Source organism: Gouania willdenowi, chromosome 10, assembly GCF_900634775.1.
Source record: "Gouania willdenowi chromosome 10, fGouWil2.1, whole genome shotgun sequence".
NCBI lineage: Eukaryota > Metazoa > Chordata > Actinopteri > Blenniiformes > Gobiesocidae > Gouania > Gouania willdenowi.
Window position 1 is genome coordinate 42446277 of NC_041053.1, and position 19653 is coordinate 42465929.

At 42.1% G+C, this 19653-nt stretch overlaps 1 protein-coding gene across 3 annotated transcripts in view; it reads right to left on the reverse strand.

The window, feature by feature from the left end:
- The window catches only part of matr3l1.2 (matrin 3-like 1.2), a 32873-nt gene that overhangs the window by 1005 nt on the left and 12215 nt on the right, over positions 1 to 19653 (reverse strand). For all 3 annotated transcript variants that reach the window (XM_028460527.1, XM_028460525.1, XM_028460526.1), the window contains exons 4-19: positions 19523 to 19561; positions 18541 to 18635; positions 18231 to 18283; positions 13432 to 13545; positions 12505 to 12630; positions 12101 to 12349; positions 11510 to 11634; positions 9278 to 9566; positions 8930 to 9094; positions 8548 to 8635; positions 8446 to 8462; positions 8131 to 8253; positions 7291 to 7419; positions 661 to 789; positions 459 to 589; positions 3 to 357 (exon numbers count right to left, since the gene is read on the reverse strand). In XM_028460527.1, coding sequence (XP_028316328.1) covers positions 3 to 357; positions 459 to 589; positions 661 to 789; positions 7291 to 7419; positions 8131 to 8253; positions 8446 to 8462; positions 8548 to 8635; positions 8930 to 9094; positions 9278 to 9566; positions 11510 to 11634; positions 12101 to 12349; positions 12505 to 12630; positions 13432 to 13545; positions 18231 to 18283; positions 18541 to 18635; positions 19523 to 19561 — 2227 coding nt within the window. The remainder of the gene's footprint in view (positions 1 to 2; positions 358 to 458; positions 590 to 660; positions 790 to 7290; positions 7420 to 8130; positions 8254 to 8445; positions 8463 to 8547; positions 8636 to 8929; positions 9095 to 9277; positions 9567 to 11509; positions 11635 to 12100; positions 12350 to 12504; positions 12631 to 13431; positions 13546 to 18230; positions 18284 to 18540; positions 18636 to 19522; positions 19562 to 19653) is intronic.

Genomic DNA, 19653 nt, shown 5'->3' on the forward strand with positions numbered 1-19653 from the left:
ACGTGGTCGACGTTGCTGGTTTTTTCCTCAGCTCGTGCTTTGCTCTCGTTTGCACTTGCCGCCTCCTGCTCTACTCTGAGCTCCTCCTCCTTTTGCTCTACTCTGAGCTCCTCCTCCTCCTGCTGCTGCTCTACTTTGAGCTCCTCCTCCTCCTTCTGCTCTACTTTGAGCTCCTCCTCCTCCTGCTGCTCTACTCTGAGCTCCTCCTCCTCCTGCTGCTCTACTCTGAGCTCCTCCTCCTCCTGCTGCTCTACTCTGAGCTCCTCTTTGGGTTTCTTGGTCACAGGCTCATCAGAGTGTTTGGAAGATTTCAGTGGTGAACTTTTTGATCTCTTCATGCTGCTCGGAACCCGATGTCTGCACAGAGAAATAATACAATTGTTTCCATGAACAAACGATAATAAACAATAACTAACGGAGTATTAAAACGTGTCCAGATATAAATAAATGTGACTGACCCATGTTTGAGTTGTCTGTACTTCCTGCTCACGTAGACGGTCAAACGCTTCCCGTTAAATTTCAGAGGTTTGAATTTAAACTCAGCCGCCATCTTCTCTGCCTCCTCTGGGGTCTCCATCTCTAGGAAACACTGAGGGACCACAACACACTCAGTTACACACACACACGCAGAAAATAGTGTATTAGCATTAGCATTAGCACCTCTTTCTTGAAGCGGTTGAGGAAGTATTTGCGTACGTTCCCAAACGGCTCAGCCAGTTTCAGGAGGGAGTCATCAGAGTAGTTACTGAGAGGGATCTGACCCAGATACACCACTCTACTGGAACCACACTGAACACACACACACACACACTTAGAATTAATGACAATCAATAAGGAATGAAAAAAGATTAAAAAGAAATGATGGAGAATCAAAGTCCGTGTAAAAAGATTTCAGATATTTTCTTCTAAACACATTAAATAGGTCATAAATGTATTCTTTAAAACATATAAAAAGCCATTCAAACATTTATGATGTAATTATGGCTTCACAAACTATGTTTCATATTTCTATGTTTCATATTTCTGTGTTCAGGGTTTAATGGGCGGGTCAGAAATCATAGCCACGTTGCCAGGGTGGAAGGAACAAATATACTCACATTACTGTAATTAGTAGATTTTTCAAGTGTGTAATTTTACTCATACTCGAGTACAATTTACACCATGTGATCTACTTCATTACTTTTAAAATCAAAAGCTGCTACTAAGTACGCCCACAATTTCAATTAATATTCACTTCTTTTCTGAAATGTACGATTGTTTGACACCTCCCGGCCACTAAACAGGCCGTTTGATCGCGACGTAACAAAAAGCGCAGCAGCAGCAGGTACACGTGTCTATACGTAGTATATCTACACTAGGGAGTAGGACGGAGACAGAAGGCAACACTGAAAAGGAGACCTATAAGACTTCAGCGTCTAATCTCAAAAACACACTGTGGTAAAGTTTTACAGATATAATTGTATGATAATGTTTTTTTGTGTTAAAACTCACTCATTGATGAGAAAACTCGTCAATTACATTTTTTCACAGAAGTTGCTAGGATACACTGTAACGAGTTCTACTGTTGATGTAATGACCAACTGTGCCCTGAAGGTGGCAGCATTGCACCTTTAGACGATAGATTAGCCACTGATGCTACCATTAGCTAAGGAGGAAGAAGCAGGAACGAGTGAGATTATGAACCTATGAAGTGATATTATAAAGTATCCATCAGCTCACAGCACCACATACTAACATTTATTAACCTGAGTAGATTATTGATTATGTTGTGATCGTGAAATTAAACCATCAATTAACATTAAGTTACATCTGTGTGATTGACGGGGGAGGGGCAGATACAAAATACAGTAAGTATTTGAGCCAGATAGTAAAATAATAATCATTTTACCATCAAAAGTTTTTTCTCAGTGTTATTTTTTTTAGAAGGAAACAAATGTTCAGATGTTATAATTTTCAATAAAGCAAAAAAGATGTTTTCGCTGAAACTGGTGATTTGTGTAAAACTTGTTCTATTATGATTACAGAACAACTAAACATTTTATTTTCTTATGATGAAAGTAGAGACTTTCATTTTTCAGAATCTGTTTGTTGTTTATTGTTTTACTACTAAATATTTAGTGAGTGTTTCACAATCAGTGAAAATGCTTTAAAACGAGTGGCACTGAATGAGTTAATGTTATTAGTAAAATAGTCTGATATTAAAATAAGACACTTAGCTAATGTGGCATAACTGAGCTACAATTATTAGAAATGTAAAGTTTGAAATTAATATTTAGACAAACCACCGTCATTGTAATAAATGAAATGTTTTAATACAAACCTACATTCAGCAGGTTTATAGTATGTGTTACATCAGTGGTCTGCAACCTGTGGCTCTGGGGCCTAATGTGGCTCTGTGACTCTTTTGCAATGGCTCCCTATAGCTATAAAAATATTAAAAATATGAATTGTTATTTCTTACAGATAACAAATAAAATCATGATAAAACAATTCATTAAGCTAAAATAAATCACGTTGTGCAATGACTCAGCACTTTCCTACAGACCATCAACTTTCCTGTTTAAATCCATAATAATCAGAAATGTTTTATTAAACAAGTACAGTTTTAATGACAGTACAAGGAATTTGACTTGGTAGTCGGTGAGAGAAACAAAAATATAATAAATATAAAGGATGAGGAATAAATAAAGGATAGAATAAATATGATAAATATAAATATATATAAATATAGTGGTGGTGATCAGTTTGGTGTAACTAAGATAAATAAACCAACATAAACACTATTCTGGAAGAAAATAGAGATTTTAATTGTGTGCAACAATATTTAATGAACTAGACATTAGTAATGAGTACGTGTTGACCGACATGCTCAGTTATTATTTGTAGCTCTAATATTCAAATACATCAACTTTAATCCAGATGAGATTGTTAAATATTTCCTTAAAGATTAAAGATTATAAACTACTGCACTAAACTGATATATGATCAATATTATTGGCCTGATATTGATCTATCACAATGAAATGATTTTTTTTTATCAGAACATAATATGGATTATTTTTATTTGTAGCTCTTTGTGTATTTGATCAATTTTCTTAATTTAGTATAAACATATATTTTTTATTTTTATATATTATTTATTAAGACTAGATGTTTTTAGGCTGATACTGAGGAGGTTAAAATATTTAGGTACTAATACATCAGTCAATAATCTTTTTACAGATATTATACATATTACAGAATTTATAATGTATACAGAAATACATTTATTCACTAGTGTAAACATTGGTTTACAATAGTGAATAAATACAGCAACACATCTGCAAAGTTTAACCAAATGTATTTTTATTATTATTATTATTAGTATTAGTATTTTTATGCTAATCAATCAAAAATTAGCTGAAATTGTTGATATTTCATACATGTGAATTGAATAGAATGCCTGTTATTAATAGTCATGAATAAGTACTTTGTACTTTTACTAAAGTATTTTAACTTGTAATTGAGTGTAATTTAAGCAATGTAACAGTACATTTTCTATATTCTTGCTGAAGCACACCAAACGGCGGCACAATTCGGCCCCTAGCTGAACACAAACCACATATTGGGACTCAGGGGAATAAAACACGTCTGCTGGTGCCACGTTTTCTGAGAAATTATCACTTTTTTTTACACTGCGATTGTGCGGCCGGTGGATCCTGTCGTGGCGGATCCGCATCGGGGGTGGTTGGTCTGCTGGCTGGGGGCGCCGGGCCCTTTAGGTGCCATCTCTGGGCGGAGGTGTCCCGGGGGTGGATCTTTGGGTTCGGCGTCTCGGGGTGCTCTCCCGCACCGCCGAACCTGGGGATTGGTTACGGTTCAGCGAGGCACCGCACCGCCTTGGGCGGCGTCGGGGGTGTCTCGTGTCGGTGTATGGGTGATTGGAGGAGGCCTCCGTGGGGTGGGGGTTGCGGTGCCTGGCTGGGGGGCTTGAGTTCGCCTGCCTATCGGTCTGTGGCCCTGCTTAGGCGGTTGGTGGTGTCCTCTCTTGTCGGGGGGGGGGGCAGAGGCCGCCCCCCTGTGGAGGGTGCTATGTTGTGGTGTCATGTGGGCCTAGTGTTGTGGTAGTCCAGACCGGTCTTGGTCTTGGTCTCGTCTCAGACTCTGAAGCATTTTGACTCGGTCTTGTCTCGGATTTTCCGTCAAGACCGTTAGAGACCAGCACTAATTCCTGCTATTTTTAATCTTTTTTATAATGTGATAATAACACGGAGAAGAACAGGATAAAACAATCCTTTATTCATTATTTAATCCACCCTGTTATAATGACCACAACCTTCCTTAATGTGACTGAGTGACGTGTGTGACACTCATACGTGTGTGGCTATGATTTCAGTTTGGACCGTGGAGAGAAAGGGAGAAATTAACTAATCACCAGTAAAAATCCCAGTAAAACAATCACCAGTAATAAATATGATCTCCCTGGTAAAGACAGTAGCTCTAATAACTGGTAAAATTATAAACTGATGATATTACAGTCTGTGAAGGCTGGATAGGGGACGCACTTACTCTGCTTCTGGGTCCTAGTGCCAGCCGAGCTGTGAAACCTGTTCAGTTTACCGTGTTTACTGAGGTCAGTGTGTGTTTAATAAGTCTGTGTGTGTTTAATAAGTCTGTGTGTTTAATAAGTCTGTGTGTGTTTAATAAGTCTGTGTGTGTTTAATAAGTCTGTGTGTTTAATAAGTCTGTGTGTTTAATAAGTCTACATGTTTATGTCTCTGTCCATTCACTCTTTTCATTATATTCATGTATTTTAAGGCTTTATTACATAATATCAGCTGTAGTCCAGGCCGCCGCCATCTTGGATTATGTCATCACCAGTGAGTCATCACCACAGAGATACACTATCACAGAATGAGTCAAATAACTGTAAAGAGGTTTAATATTAGTCTATTTTATTTATAAAGTGGTGTTTTTTGTGTCTTTAGACTCTAATTACATTTATGTCTATAATATGTTCCCTACAATATAAACAGGTTCATAATATAATTATTATTTATAGTTTCTGTTTCCACTGTATCAGAATAATAATAATAATTCTCAACTAGAACTATTAATTAATTTGTCACATGACTGTTCCAGGGTTTGTTTTATTTAGTTTCACATCTACCTGTAGATCTATGTTTTTTACACTGATGACAATTTGTTTGTAGTTTTATTTCAGAAAGTTTCACTTTTACAGTTACAGTTGGAAACCTTTGTTAATTAAATATTCTAGTTATATTACAGTAACTAAATTAAACTATATCAACTAAGTTAATTAATAAAAATAACCTGTTAAAGGCTTTTTAAACTAAATAATGATCTTATTAAATCTGTGACGTGTTGAACCTGAACAACTCAAAGAATCAGAATCAATATTTCTTGGCAGAAATACTTTTAAACACTTGCTGTACATTCAGCTGACATAAAAATATTGTTTTCAAATATGTAGAATAATTGTGAATTTATCAGTAGTAGTTTTAATATTTTAGTTAATTTTTTACAGGCACCTTTTTTGTCCATCAAATGTATTTAAAATAAACTAAAATTAAAGTGATGTTATTTAACTGTTGAACCTTGTCATAATTTTATTTATTTATATATTTTTTTAAATTGAAAAAAAAATTGTTTATGGTCTCTGCTTGTCTCGGTGCATTCTGGCCTCGGGCAAGTCTTGGTCTCGGATAGTGTGGTCTTGAACACAACACTATGCGGGCCGGTGCTGGCCCTGGTGCGGGTGATGGCCTCTCTCCTGCTTTGACGGGGCGGGCCGCTCTGGGCAGGCGGGCGTCGCCTCCTGGACTGCTGGGGGATGTGGCTGGTGCCTGGCTCCACCTGGGGGGGAGGGGGGTCCCGCCATGCTCCGTGTGGCCGGCATGGTTCGGGGGGGTCCCACTTGTTGCACCACACTCACATACCCAACCCTTGGAGGGCTGGATGGTGTGGCTGGGGGTGGAAGGGGCCGCCGCCTGTGCTGCTCATGCACCTTTGGGGCTGTGCGGTCTTGCTGGGTTGTGGCCGGTTCGTGGGCTGGGGTGGGTGGGCCCGGGGGCTCTCTGTACCCTCCCCTTGGGGGGTTGGGTGCTTGGGTGTGGGTGGGTGGGGGGGCGGGATGCTGGCGGGGGGCCTTGGGGTTGGGGTCGGTGGCGGGATGCGCTGGGTGCTCGGCTGCTTGGGGCTTCCTCGGATGTGTGTGTGGGGGGGAGGTGGCTGCCTCTCGGCCTGGGATCTTGGGGGCGTCTGGGGGGTTGCTCGGCCGTGGTGGGGTGGCCTGGGGCTCCCTGGCCCCCACTCTTTCTGCTGGCCTGGCTGCATCTGCGGGCCCGGGGCAGTTCCTGGGTTTGCGGTAGTGGTTTTTGCACATATACTGGTCTACAATGTGGGATGTGGGATAAAACTCATACTGGGCTTAACTTTAGACACGTTAATCTCAAATACCTGCTTTAGGTACTACCATTCACTCATTCCCCCTGTTCACAGCCACCACCATTATAGCTAAGCTTCACACTTGTCACTATACTGGCTGGATTACACAACATAATAAGCACAATATATTCTACAACTTCACATCTCACCCTTACTGTAAAACAACCTATTCTCTCCACACTCTCCTCCCTGCTCCCTTTCCCCTTCCCCCTCCCCCTCTACTTAGGTGTAACACTGCTCTCCCTTTTTATATCCTCCCTATAATAAAAGCTTTCTTACCCTTCCTTATGGAGGGCTGGTGATGGTCAAAATTAAGCAATAAAATAAATCAATTTATTTTATTGCAATAACAAAACATGCATTACTGTCTCATAATGATTACACTTCTTGTAGTGTTGACCTTTGACAGCATGTGCAGACAAGAGGGAAAAAAAAGTACTTTATTGATCCCAGGGGGAAATTACTTAATTATTTAAGGATTTAAAAGGAGTCATTAAGAGATTATTGGGAGTCAAATTGTAATAGATCAATAAATAAATGTTTTCTTTATTAATTCATTTTCTGTCATTTAATAACAAAAAAGGCTTCATTTCACTTTAATGTGAAAAGCTTTTTTCCTCTCAAAGAGGAAGTTGGTCCCATCTGAAGAGGCTTTTAAAGACTGTTACGTTAAAGGTTTAACTTTAGTAAAAATATTTCTTTAATCACATTTATTGATTTAATCTGATTTAAGATCAAACAAAAATGAGGGAAATTGGTTTAAATCTGAACTTGTTTCAGTTGAAATTAATACGTTTTTACCAGGTTTTGTTACCGTGGTTACAGTTCGGGGGCGGGGCTTACCTGTATGATGGGGTAGCTCATGGAGTGGATGACCCTCACAGGACGTCCACAAACCAACGCCTGAACGTTGCCGTTATAGAACTTAGTCATAGCACGAGCTTCATCCTCCGTACTGAACTGGAGAAACGCCTGATCACATACACAGGAAGTGACTTCGTTATTCACAGGAAGTGACATCATTAGTCACCGGAAGTGACTGCGTTAATCACACACACACAAACAGGATGATCCTCCACTGTTATTACAAGTTTGGTCTAAAGGCTTCTAAAAGTCCTTATTAGTAGATCTATGTCTAACAAAACATTATTTTGCACATATTCATTGAATTAACTTTGCCTGTAAACATCCCTTTGTTTTCTATTGGAGTGAAACATTCAGCCTGGTTTTTAAATCATTTAGTAGATTTTTAAGTCACAATAACAACTTGTGCTGCTTTTGTTTGCTCTAAAAATCAGAAAAAGTGAAATGTGTCGATGTAAAAGTTTTGTTTACAGAAAGATGATAAAAACAGTTGTGACCACAGGGGGCGACAGTTCCAACTTTGAGGTTTGGTAGTAGACAATTAAGCAGAGAATAAGAGCTCTCCCAAGGGACCTTTACTCTCCCTTAATCGGTGCGCTGACACGCTCTGGTGGATGAAGATACAGAGTAAATCATGTTGAAGACACAAACCCTGAGAATAGAACTCACACACTAAAGTATCTATCTCTGTCTACTGTGGACATTTCACAGATTTTACACCAGATTTGTAAAAACAGAGGAGAAAACAAAGAGTGTGTGTGTGTGTGTGTGTGTGTGAGAGAGATGTGTTAGAATCAGGACCATGGATAGTTCTCCTACCTCTGGTTTCAGATCTAACAGCAGATGTCTCACCACCTTTCCAAAAGGTTTGGCCAGACCCAGAAGCTCTTTGAGGACATTCTGTCCTCGTCTCAGACCCACGATGTTCACCACCCGCATTCCCTACACACACACACACACACACACACACACACACACACACACACACACACACACACACACACACACACACACACACACACACACACACACACACACACACACACACACACACACACACACACACACACACACACACACACACTCTCAAACTTCAGTGAAGCATGAAGAGATGAGAGGTGAGCAGATACCAACCCCCTTCTTGCTTTTATCTACAACAGAAACAGAAACGCACACGTTAGACTTTAAAACACTTTATTTTAGTTGAACTTTAAGTCAAAGTGTTTGATCAGATACCGATGTCCACCTCCTCTTTGTCCTCGTCCTCCTGCAGCTCGTCTAGGGTCACAAAGTCCTCCATGTTCTCCATGAAGTCCTGATCCATCTGAAGACATATAGAAAATAGAGCTGTTCATGACATTAACATTACCAGTTTCCCTGGAGCCATTAAAAACATAAAAACATTAAAAACATCTTTCTTCTGTCTGTGAAACATCTGTTTCATATTCCTTCTAAACACAGATTTTCAGGTGTGGAATGAGGGAACTTGATAATTCTAAAGTTCATTTTATTTATTTTAAATGAACTTTAAAAGACAAAAATTAAAAACAGAAATTAAAAATAAAATTGAGTAACAAATTCTAAAGAATAAATAAAAATAAAAATAACATTTTATCACCTGCTCAGAAGCGTCTGCCGCTGCGTCTGAACTCTTGACTGCGTCTGTGTTGACCTCATCTAGTCCTTCCGTTTCATTGGACAACGCCTCCATCAGCTCTGGCTCCGCCTCCTGCACAGCATCGCTATCAGCTTCATTAAAAGCTTCTTCTGTGAGACTTTGATCCTAAAGGTGATAAACACAGTTACAGCTACACATTACAACACTATTAATAACAATTTTGACCTTTAATTAGTCTCTAACAACATAGTGGTTAAATTAAAAGACATGAAACAAACTCACACTAACACGCTAACATGCTAACAGCGTTAGCTTCACAGGAACATGAGGAGGAAGGCCAAAAGTTACCTGCTCCTCTTTCTTCTCTCCTTCCTCCAATAGGAGCTCTGTGTCTGGCTCCTCCCTCTCAACTCCTCCTCCAGCCTCCTCTTCCTCTCCTCCCTGCATCACTTCCTCCTCCTCATGTGCTGGTTTCTCCTCCTTCTTCTCCTCCTCTTCCTCCCTCTTCCTCCTCTCATCTCTGCTCTTAGATCTGAATGATGAAGATGAGGAGCTTTTTCCTCTGGAGGAGGAAGAGGAGGAGTTTCTGCCGCTGCGGTGAGCGTCTCCCCCTGAGTCGCTGTCCTTTCGTTTCAAACTGAGAAAAGTCACAAAAACACTTTAATACAAAGAAAACAAAGCTGTCCTATCAGCTTCTACCACCTGAGGGCAGTATTTATCCACCACAAACAAAACACTGCTAAGTTCATTTTTAAAAGCACTGGACAACCACTATTTACCACTGACATCACGGTCAAGATTTTGAAGTCTGGCTGATTTTTATTGTATAATACCCAAATCCTCCGTAGCATCTGACTGTCATAACCACGTCTGGTTGAAAGAAAATATAAACTTTTACAGAATACAAAACAGAAAAAGGCCAGAAATGGAAATGATGGATCCAAGCACTGAGGTGAACAAACATAGATGGAACTACATGGAGCCCAAAATCAAAGTGGTTGTTTACAGTAGACATTATGTTAATGGCAGGTTGTGTATTTTGAGGATCTAATTTCTTCCTGACTGATTTTATGACATTGATTATGAATTATCCTACATTTAAATTGTAATTTATTCAGTAATGACTGAAATGTTTATGTTAGTTAGCTAGCTAGGGCTAGGCCTAACTACAGGGCTTTCATGCAGGGTTTACACCTAATTATGATGCTTTACAAATATAGTGTTTGCCGTCATTCTTGACATTCTTAACGAATACAGTTCTGAACAGAGCATGTTGGTTGTTGGCATTCGCGTGAGTCATGCCATTAATCTTAACACATGGTAACAGGCGAGAGCAAACTGGCGTACGGGGACACCGGGGATGTCCCTAGTGGGCCGGGCCATGAGAAAGAGAAAAAGTAAAGGGGAATAACATACCTGTCAAGTATCCCATATTTTACCCCTCTTTCCCGCTATCGCTCCGTATTAGTATTTTCCCGTATTTTAATGTAATAACAATTAAAAGATTAATAAATAAAAACATTCCTCTGCCTGTCTAAACTGAACGCTGTCACTAGACTCGCAACAACTGCCACCTGAAATGGCCTGAGTGGCAGTTCTCACAAGTATAGTGCTGACAGTGGCAACAAACCCAGAAACAACTCAGAAGAGAAATAGATGAATATAAGACGCTCTGACAAAAAAAAACAAGAAAGTCGTGTAAAATCTTTAGAAAATGTGAGAGAGAGTTTACCTTCCTAAAGTTACACGTTCTGTAACATTATGAACAGAGATTTTAGTCCGTGGTAAATAGCGGTTGTCAAGCAAAAGCCTCTTAAAATGGCGGCGGGCGTTGCTAGGTCAAGTGTCTCGGATGCTGATGTCACCGTGAAAAGGTGTATTGTAGAGTTTTAGGATAAAAACCTGCTGTGTCTGTAAATACACACATGAACCTCTGATTAGATCTTTATAGAAGCACAAAGTCACAAACATCACCGCACACGGAACGCAGTGGACTTCCTTATTGGCGGTTAATCAATGCTCACTGAAGGCTGTGATTGGAGGAAACCCTCTCCCTCCTCTCAGGTTTTATAGGAGAGGCGGGGCCAACAATAAAAGTGATGACGCAGGGGAATCCAGAAAAATCCCTTTCAGCCAATAGCAAAATTCACTTGTAATAGCAGCATTCAACCCTTAGAGGGCAGTATGACAGACATTTTACAACTAAATATGCAAAATTAAAACACTTTTACTGAAATGTAAAGAGTGGGACTAAAATCAATCAACAGCACTACTTAATACCCAAATACACATATATTCAGCAGAAAAAGTGGGTTTGGGGTTTAGTGACTGTTTAAACTGAGAGTCAACTTCCAAAAATGTCCAAAAGATTATTTTCAGAAAAGTTTTGAGCCAGAAATGTGTGAATAAAATGTGGAAATGCAAAACTTTGAGTAGAAAACATGCAGAATGTCTTACATAAATGTCTATAAAACTGCAAAAACAAATGTTTTCCATCATTCTCTAATATCAAAAACAAGTAAAGTTGGGTTTTACATTTTTAAATGAAATATTAATGAACCTGAGGCCATGAAAACTCACTTGAGGGTTTTGTATTTGGCGCAGATGTTGAGGCGGATCATTCGACCCTTGATGTTCAGAGGGTTGACGGTGTAATATTTAACCAGCATCTCTGCATCCTTCACCGTTCCCAGCTGGACAAACGCCTGAAAAACACACGTGGTCATCTCCTCCATCACAGACAATGACTAAATGTACAAACATGGAGCAGATTATTCATGAAGCCACATTAGGTCTGCTTATTCAAACTGATGCTTTATATCCTTTAACAGCTCCATGGAGGCAGTGACTGGTTTACATCAGATAGATGAGTGGATGGATGGATGGATGGATGGATGGATGGATGGATGGATGGATGGATGGATGGATGGATGGAAATCTAGAGTACGGACGCTGAGTGCCATCAAAACATCCTGTTTCAGACAGCTTTTTTTGTTAAGAAGTGTTTTGGCCGAAAACCGAAAATGCACTTTTTGGGTTAGCTTAGCATGTAGCGACCAGTCCAGAAATGTTTGGTTAGCTGAGCGACTACTTCCACATGTTTGGGTTAGCTCAGAGCGTAGGAAGACGGTGAATGTCAGGTGGAGTTTTGGAGCAGGTCATGTGACTAACCTGATCGGTGAGGAACAGATGTTTGTCAACGACACCAAAGCGTCTGCAGACGGTCAGAAGCTCCTTCTTCTCATCGTCCTCTCTGGGCAGGTTGGAGAAGAAAACCACTTTACTGTTGTGACCTTTGAAGTCTCTGGGGGACCGGTCCGCCCCCCGGTCCAAAGGCCGGTTCATAGGGTGGTCCATAGGGTGGTCCATAGGGTGATCTATCTCTTCCTCCATCGATGCCCCCGATGGTCGCCCAGGTTTCTGAAACACAAACATTTACACTCACTCACACGCATCACCTTTAAAAACATCAGAAGATTTCACTCCCACAAACTTATTGATGCCAAAGTTTCTTTTTTCTTGGTTTAATTTCCTAAGGAATAATAAGGAAGCTGAGCAGGACTAGTGAAGATCACCTGGATGACGGTAAGTCTCCGTGACAGGTAGAACACCAGAGACTTCCCGTAGAGACTGGCTGGATGTTGGTCGTAGTAGTTGACCATGTCCTCAGCCTCTTCAGGAGACCTCATCTCCAGGAAGGCCTGAACAGACACCATTGATTATTGATTCATCACATGATCTAAACCACCAGTCATCCATATTATCAACTCTAGAACTGTGCTCTAATAACGTCATGGACCACATTATCATCATTGTTTAAACTTCTTTCATTATTTAGTTCATATAAAATAACTAAGAGGGCTTATATCAGTGTTTAAGTTTCTCGATCATCGAGTAGAAAACAAACATTTATTTTTTGGGAAGCAAAAAAGACAAAAAAGGGAAAATTTGAAAAGGTAAAGGGGGGAAAAAAGTAAAGGTTTTAAGGTCTGGTTAGAGATTAAAAAATAGACATTTTTCATTTAGAGGTGGGGGTAATGATAAAAAACAAGCAAATAAACAAGTGGGGGCACTCTAATACACACACAAAAAAATAGTTACAAAATACATCCTAAATCAGTTTTTAGAACATTTTACCAGATTAACTCTCTCTTCTTTTGGAAATGATAAATACATATAAAAAAAGGACCAATCAAATAAAAAATGATGAGTTTCTTGGAGTGTTCACAAATTGAAACACTATTGGAAAATGACACTAACTGTAGAAAGTGAGAAAAAAAGAGTGAAATGTTAAAAAGAGTAAAGGGTCTGACAGTTATAATCAGGCTGTGTAATTAGTCATGGACCCTGGGTCTCATTGAACTATTCCTGACTGATTAACACTGATTAAAAAGGAAAGAAAGTCTCTGTCAGAAAAAAAGTAAGGTTTTTGTTAAATGCTGAGAAAAGTAAACGCTCCATATTTGACTAAGTGGTTAAAGATAATGGTTGCTGGTGCTCACCTTGTTCCTGAGGACCAGGTGCTCCCTCAGAACTCCAAACGGCTCAGCGAAGGCAAACAGAGTCTTGTTGCTTAGAGGTTTCCTGTCGTACTTCACCACCACCACTCGACTCCTCTGAGCACATACAAACATCACACACACACAACTCTGTGTTAGTGAAACTACAGCTAACCCTAACCCCAGTAAAACTACAACTAAAAACCAGTAAAACTACAGCTAACCCTAACCCCAGTAAAACTACAACTAAAAACCAGTAAAACTACAGCTAACCCTAACCCCAGTAAAACTACAACTAAACACCAGTAAAACTACAACTAAAAACCAACAAAACTACAGCTAAACGCCAGTAAAACTACAGCTAAACACCAGTAAAACTACAACTAAAAACCAGTAAAACTACAGCTAACCCTAACCCCAGTAAAACTACAACTAAACACCAGTAAAACTACAACTAAAAACCAACAAAACTACAGCTAAACGCCAGTAAAACTACAGCTAAACACCAGTAAAACTACAGCTAAACACCAGTAAAACTACAACTAAAAACCAGTAAAACTACAGCTAACCCTAACCCCAGTAAAACTACAGCTAAACACCAGTAAAACTACAACTAAAAACCAGTAAAACTACAGCTAACCCTAACCCCAGTAAAACTACAACTAAACACCAGTAAAACTACAACTAAAAACCAACAAAACTACAGCTAAATGCCAGTAAAACTACAGCTAAACACCAGTAAAACTACAACTAAAAACCAGTAAAACTACAGCTAATAACCAGTAAAACTACAGCTAAACACTAGTAAAACGACAGCTAAACACAAGTAAAACTACAGCTAAACACCAGTAAAACTACAGCTAAACACCAGTAAAACTACAGCTAAACGCCAGTAAAACTGTTGATGGCTTGCCCTTCCCCCCAGAGGAGCCCGGAGGACTGAAAGCAGCCAACTCGATAGGCTGGTTCACATGATGAGGGGGCAAACGCTTGGGCAAAAATGAAGGATTTGGCCTGAGACTCACCCCAGAGCCATTAGCCTTCCAGTGTAGACATGCCTGGCTCACTGACAGCGCATGCAGCTCCCCCACACGTTTTGCCGTTGCCACAACAAGAAGAAGCCACTTCAGCCACTTCAAATCAGTGTGTCCCAGTGGCTCAAAGGGTGGCTGGGAAAGGGACTGAAGGACAACTTGCAAGTCCCATGATGGCGACTCATAGACGCGATGTGGTCTGAGTATCTGAGTCCCTTTCAGAAACTGCTTGACCAGATAATGTGATCCCACTGTCTGGCCATCCACCTTTGCATGACTGGAGATAGCAGCCAAATACACTCTGAGGGTGGACGTAGTCCTGTTTTTGTCAAAAATTGACAGCAGGAAATGCAGTATTGCCACCACTGAACATGTCCCCGGCACCTCGTTGTGAGAGCCACACCACTCCACAAATAGCCTCCACCTATCAGCGTAAAGCGCCCTGGTGGATGGTGCTCGACAGTCTAAAGTTGTGTGGGCAGCAGCCCCATTGCAGGACGCCAAAAGTGGGTCCACAAATATAGGGGCCACAAGAACAGCCTCAGACAAAACAGACTCGGGTGCCACATGCGTCTGTTGACAGGAGACAGGTCTTTCCTCTCCGGAAGACGTCACTGCGTATCCCGCAGGAGTTTAAGCAACAGCGGGAACCATGGTCTTCCTGGCCAGCATGGGGCAACCAGAAGCAGGCGGAGACCACCCTGCTGAGCCCTGTGAAGCGTTGCTGGTATGAGGGGGAGTGGAGGAAATGCATCAAGTAGGCCGTCCGACCAGGTATGCGCCAGGGCGTCCCGCCCGAGGGGGCTGGCCTCTTCTCTCAGAGAGAACCAGAGAGGGCAGTGAGTCGTTGCCTCTGAGGCAAAGAGGTCCACTGCTGCTCTGCCAAATGTGGCCCAGATCACAGCCACCACCTCTGGGTGAAGTCTCCACTCCCCGGAGGAGATCCGCAGCAGTGTTCCCAAGACCAGGAACATACATTGCCCGGAGGCTCAGGAAGTTGGGGTAAGCCCACGTGAGGAGCCGGTGTGCCACACGCAGATAAGTCAGAGATCTGGTGCCGCCTTGGTGGTTGATGTGGTAAATGGTAAAATGGTAAATGGACTTGATTTATATAGCACTTTATAACCACACTGAAGCAGTCCCAAAGCGCTTTACATAACAGCTCATTCACCCAATCACTCTCACATTAACACACCAATGGGACAGGACTGCCATGCGAGGCGCTAGTCGACCACTGGGAGCATCTTAGGGTTCAGTGTCTTGCCCAAGGACACTTCGACACAGTCAAGTACTGGGATCGAACCCCCAACCTCTCGATCAGAAGACGACCCTCTACCACCTGAGCCACAGTCGCCCGGAGGTATTGTCTGACTGGACGAGAACATGCCTATCTTTCAGAACAGGGAGAAAGTGCCTGAGTGCCAGAGATACAGCCTGAAGTTCCAACACATTTATGTGCTGCCGCTTCTGCTGGGCACTCCACATGCCCCTGACATGCCTGGACTGCCACACAGCACCTTAACCCATAAGAGAGGTGTCTGTCTCGACAACCTCCTGGTGGGAGGCAACCCGCCCCATGGGTACACCCGACATTAAGTATTTGATGGGTGCAGTGTTAGAAGCCCCAGTGGTACGACCATCAATGCCGAGGCCAACATCCCCATGAGATGCAGGACCAGGCCAGACTGCAGGAGGGTGCCATGCTGGAAACGCCGTAGAAGGCTTAGGATGGCGGAGACTTGCTCTGGAGAGAGGGAGGCCCCTCATTACTGACGAATCCAGCACAAGCCCCAAGTACCTCAAAACCTGGCTGAGTACGAGGTTGCTCTTGGCATAATTTACCTTGAGGCCTAGATTGTCCACGTGACTGAGAAGAGCAGCAGTGTCCGTCAACACCTGCTCCCGAGTTCGGGAAATGACGAGCCAGTCGTCCAGATAGGGGAGTATTGAAACTCCGCTGGCCTGTAACAGTGACAGAGCACCTACCACACACCGGGTAAATATTCGAGGGGTCAGGGATAGCCCAAACGTCAGAACCCTGAACTGATAAACCTTGTCCATGAACATGAAACAATGGGGCAATGGGAACATGAAAGTAAGCGTCTTTTGGATCCATCGTCACCAACCAGTCTCCTGCTGAGACAGTCTGAAGGACATCTGCTACATGCAGCATATGGAAGAATGGTACCCTCTTTTATGGGTACAAGAAAATAAGTGGAGTAAAACCCGCTGAGGCAGGCCTCCGGTTCCACTAGCTCAATGGCACCCTTTCCCAGAAGGGTGACTACCTCGTGACATAGCACGAGGGATTCTGACCACAGTGCGTTTGATCCCGCTGAATGTAGGGAGCTGGCGTCGGAACTGTAATGTGTAACCTCTGGATAGCGTGGACACTACCCAAGGGTCTGTGGTCTGCTCTTCCCAGCAGAGGAGCTGCTCTTGGGAAAAAAGTCCGACGACAGGCCCCTGAGGTTCAGGTTCCGGCGGCGACTTGGTGTAGAACTCCTTGGCCTCTGAGCAGATGGACGTGTGGCTGCATGGCGTTGCTGATTTCCTGGCACTGTGACATGCAGGCCCCTGGGCTGCCTGGACGGACAAGCATTCGGCCGTGGGTATGGGTGATCCACACCCATTCCTGCTAAATGGGCATGGCGAGCCTGGCGTAAACTGACAAACTGCTGCCTCGCTTGGCCAACCTGCACGCTACGCTCCAAGGACTGCAATGAAGCTGGGCCAAAGGTCTGGTCTGGCACAACTGGAAGAGAACGCAGTGTTCTGCGACATGGCTCGTATAGAGGGGACTGTGCCAGCCAGACCTGGCAACGAGTCAGCGTTATCTTCGACATTAGCTTGCCCAGTTCCCTGATCATAAATGTGAATGTCTGCAATGAGGCATCGCTGAGGGACTGAGCGGCAGACTCCACCCCGTAATCCTGCAAGGTACTCGACAAAGCCAGTGCCAGGTGTGACAGAATTACCTAAACGTCCCATTCGGGCAGCAATGTTATAACTGTGAGTTAGTAGATCGTCAGTCAACCTGCACTGAGGCCGGGGACAACGTGCATCCGATCTCACAGCCTCATCAGGGGAAACTATCAGGGCTGCAATGGCAGGCTCAACTGGAGCTAGCTGTCCCAAGCCATAGCTGCCAGCATCATGCATGGCTGCCAGAGCCATCAAAGTGTACGGTACTCACCACCTCAGGCAGTCCCTGGTAAACTGGTCACTAAGTCCCAGCCCCACTTAAAGGGAAAACAGCGAGTCACAGCGTCTAGCGGACGAGAACACTCGAGCGGCCAATGTTAGGGTTACGAAGCTACAAGCTGTGAATAGCAAACAACCAACCTGCTATTGTTATCTGCAATCACAAGAAGCTGGAAGGAACAGATCACCTGATGACACCGGGAGATATAGGCTCTTCGGGTCATCCAGGGGTCACAGGTGACCTTGTTGATATAATTACTCGACCTGCGCGAGATGGAACATCCAGTGCTTTAAGCACCGCCTCTGGCGGTCAGTAAGGATTAAATAGAACAGCAGCACACTAAATCACACATTGACGTGCTGCTGCTCTGGTTCTAAACATTGAGCAGTGTCAGCATCGCCTGAGGCCGTTCAACAGGTTAAAGCAGCACCAGTTTTGTGCTGCTACGCTCCAAAGTCACGTGAACAGAACTTTTTACTTAATTTCAAAATTGCAGCATTTGCATCGCAATATTTCTGCAAATGCAATTAATCGTTCAGCCATACTGAGCAGGAGAGATTGACCTTTGGTGGTGATCCTCCCTGGACCTTCCCTGGCAGACTGGGACCTCCGCCTCCTACACACACACACACACACACACACACACACACACACACACACACACACACACACACACACACACACACACACACACACACACACACACACACACACACACACACACACACACACACACACACACACACACACACACACACACACACACACACACACACACACACACACACACACACACACACACACACACGGCTTTTACAGGCTGTCTCCCTGGAGGACTGGATACTGAGCGAGAGAAGAAAAAGAAGCTCTAACCCCAGCTGGAGCCCAGTCCTCCCAGTCCAACTGATGAACTGGGACCTGGTCCCAGCAGACTAGTGGCTCTGCTGTTACCCTCCAGGAACCCCCCCCTGCAAAACACAAACCACACACAATCTAAGCATTTTATTTATTTACTTAAAAAAAGAAATATACATGTTTTTATATGACTGTTAGATCTTTTTATATGTGTGTTTGGTGTGTCTGAAATAAAATAAAAGCTATCAAATTAGTAAATGCATTTGTTATCTTATTAAATCTGTTATTCTTTATTTCCATTAATGAGAGTTACGTTACGTGGTCATTTTTATTTGTCAGGATACATTTAAACATTTCAGCTAAATGTAAAAATTTAAAGGGAAAAAAATGAGAAAAAGGGTCAAAAGAATAGAAAAACAGACTAAAACGTAAAGGCAAAAAAAATTTAAGAAAAGGAGAAAAATATTAAACAATGAGAAAGAAAAAGAATAGCCATTGACTACGTTTCCATGGGAGCTTTAATTCCTCCTTAATTCAATAAAAGTTAAATCCTCCTTAAACTGACCTTGTAAAGACTTAATTCTGAATGCAAATGTAATTCAGAATTAAACTTAAATCAGAATTAGGTGGTTGGTTTTATTCTGATTTTAAATTAGAATTAAATATTTCCTCTATCTTATAAACACTTAATTCTGCTTTAAGTTAATTCCAGTCGTTCTGAGCATGAGCAACTTCTTCTCTCCAACCCCCAGACCTAAAGAATAATTAAATAAAGACCAGTACATCTGTTTTCATGTAAACCTCATTTAGGAATTATTATTTCCATGTACACACGAAGCAGAACCCTTTAATTCAGGATAATTTAATTTTGAATAATTCATTCTGAACTAAAAAACATCATGTAGCCAATAACATTCTTTTTTTTAAAGAAAGAAAAATGGAATAAAAAGAAAAGTGAAAGGTAAAAAACATGCTCTAGTATGGAGAGTTGGTGTCTTACCCTCTGCTGGGTGACGTAGTGGGCTCCCACTCTGGATACCTACGCACACACAATATATTTCATATCAAGCTATCACACATTTTACCCTTTAAAAAAAATATAAATTCACACGCGCGCACGCACACACACAC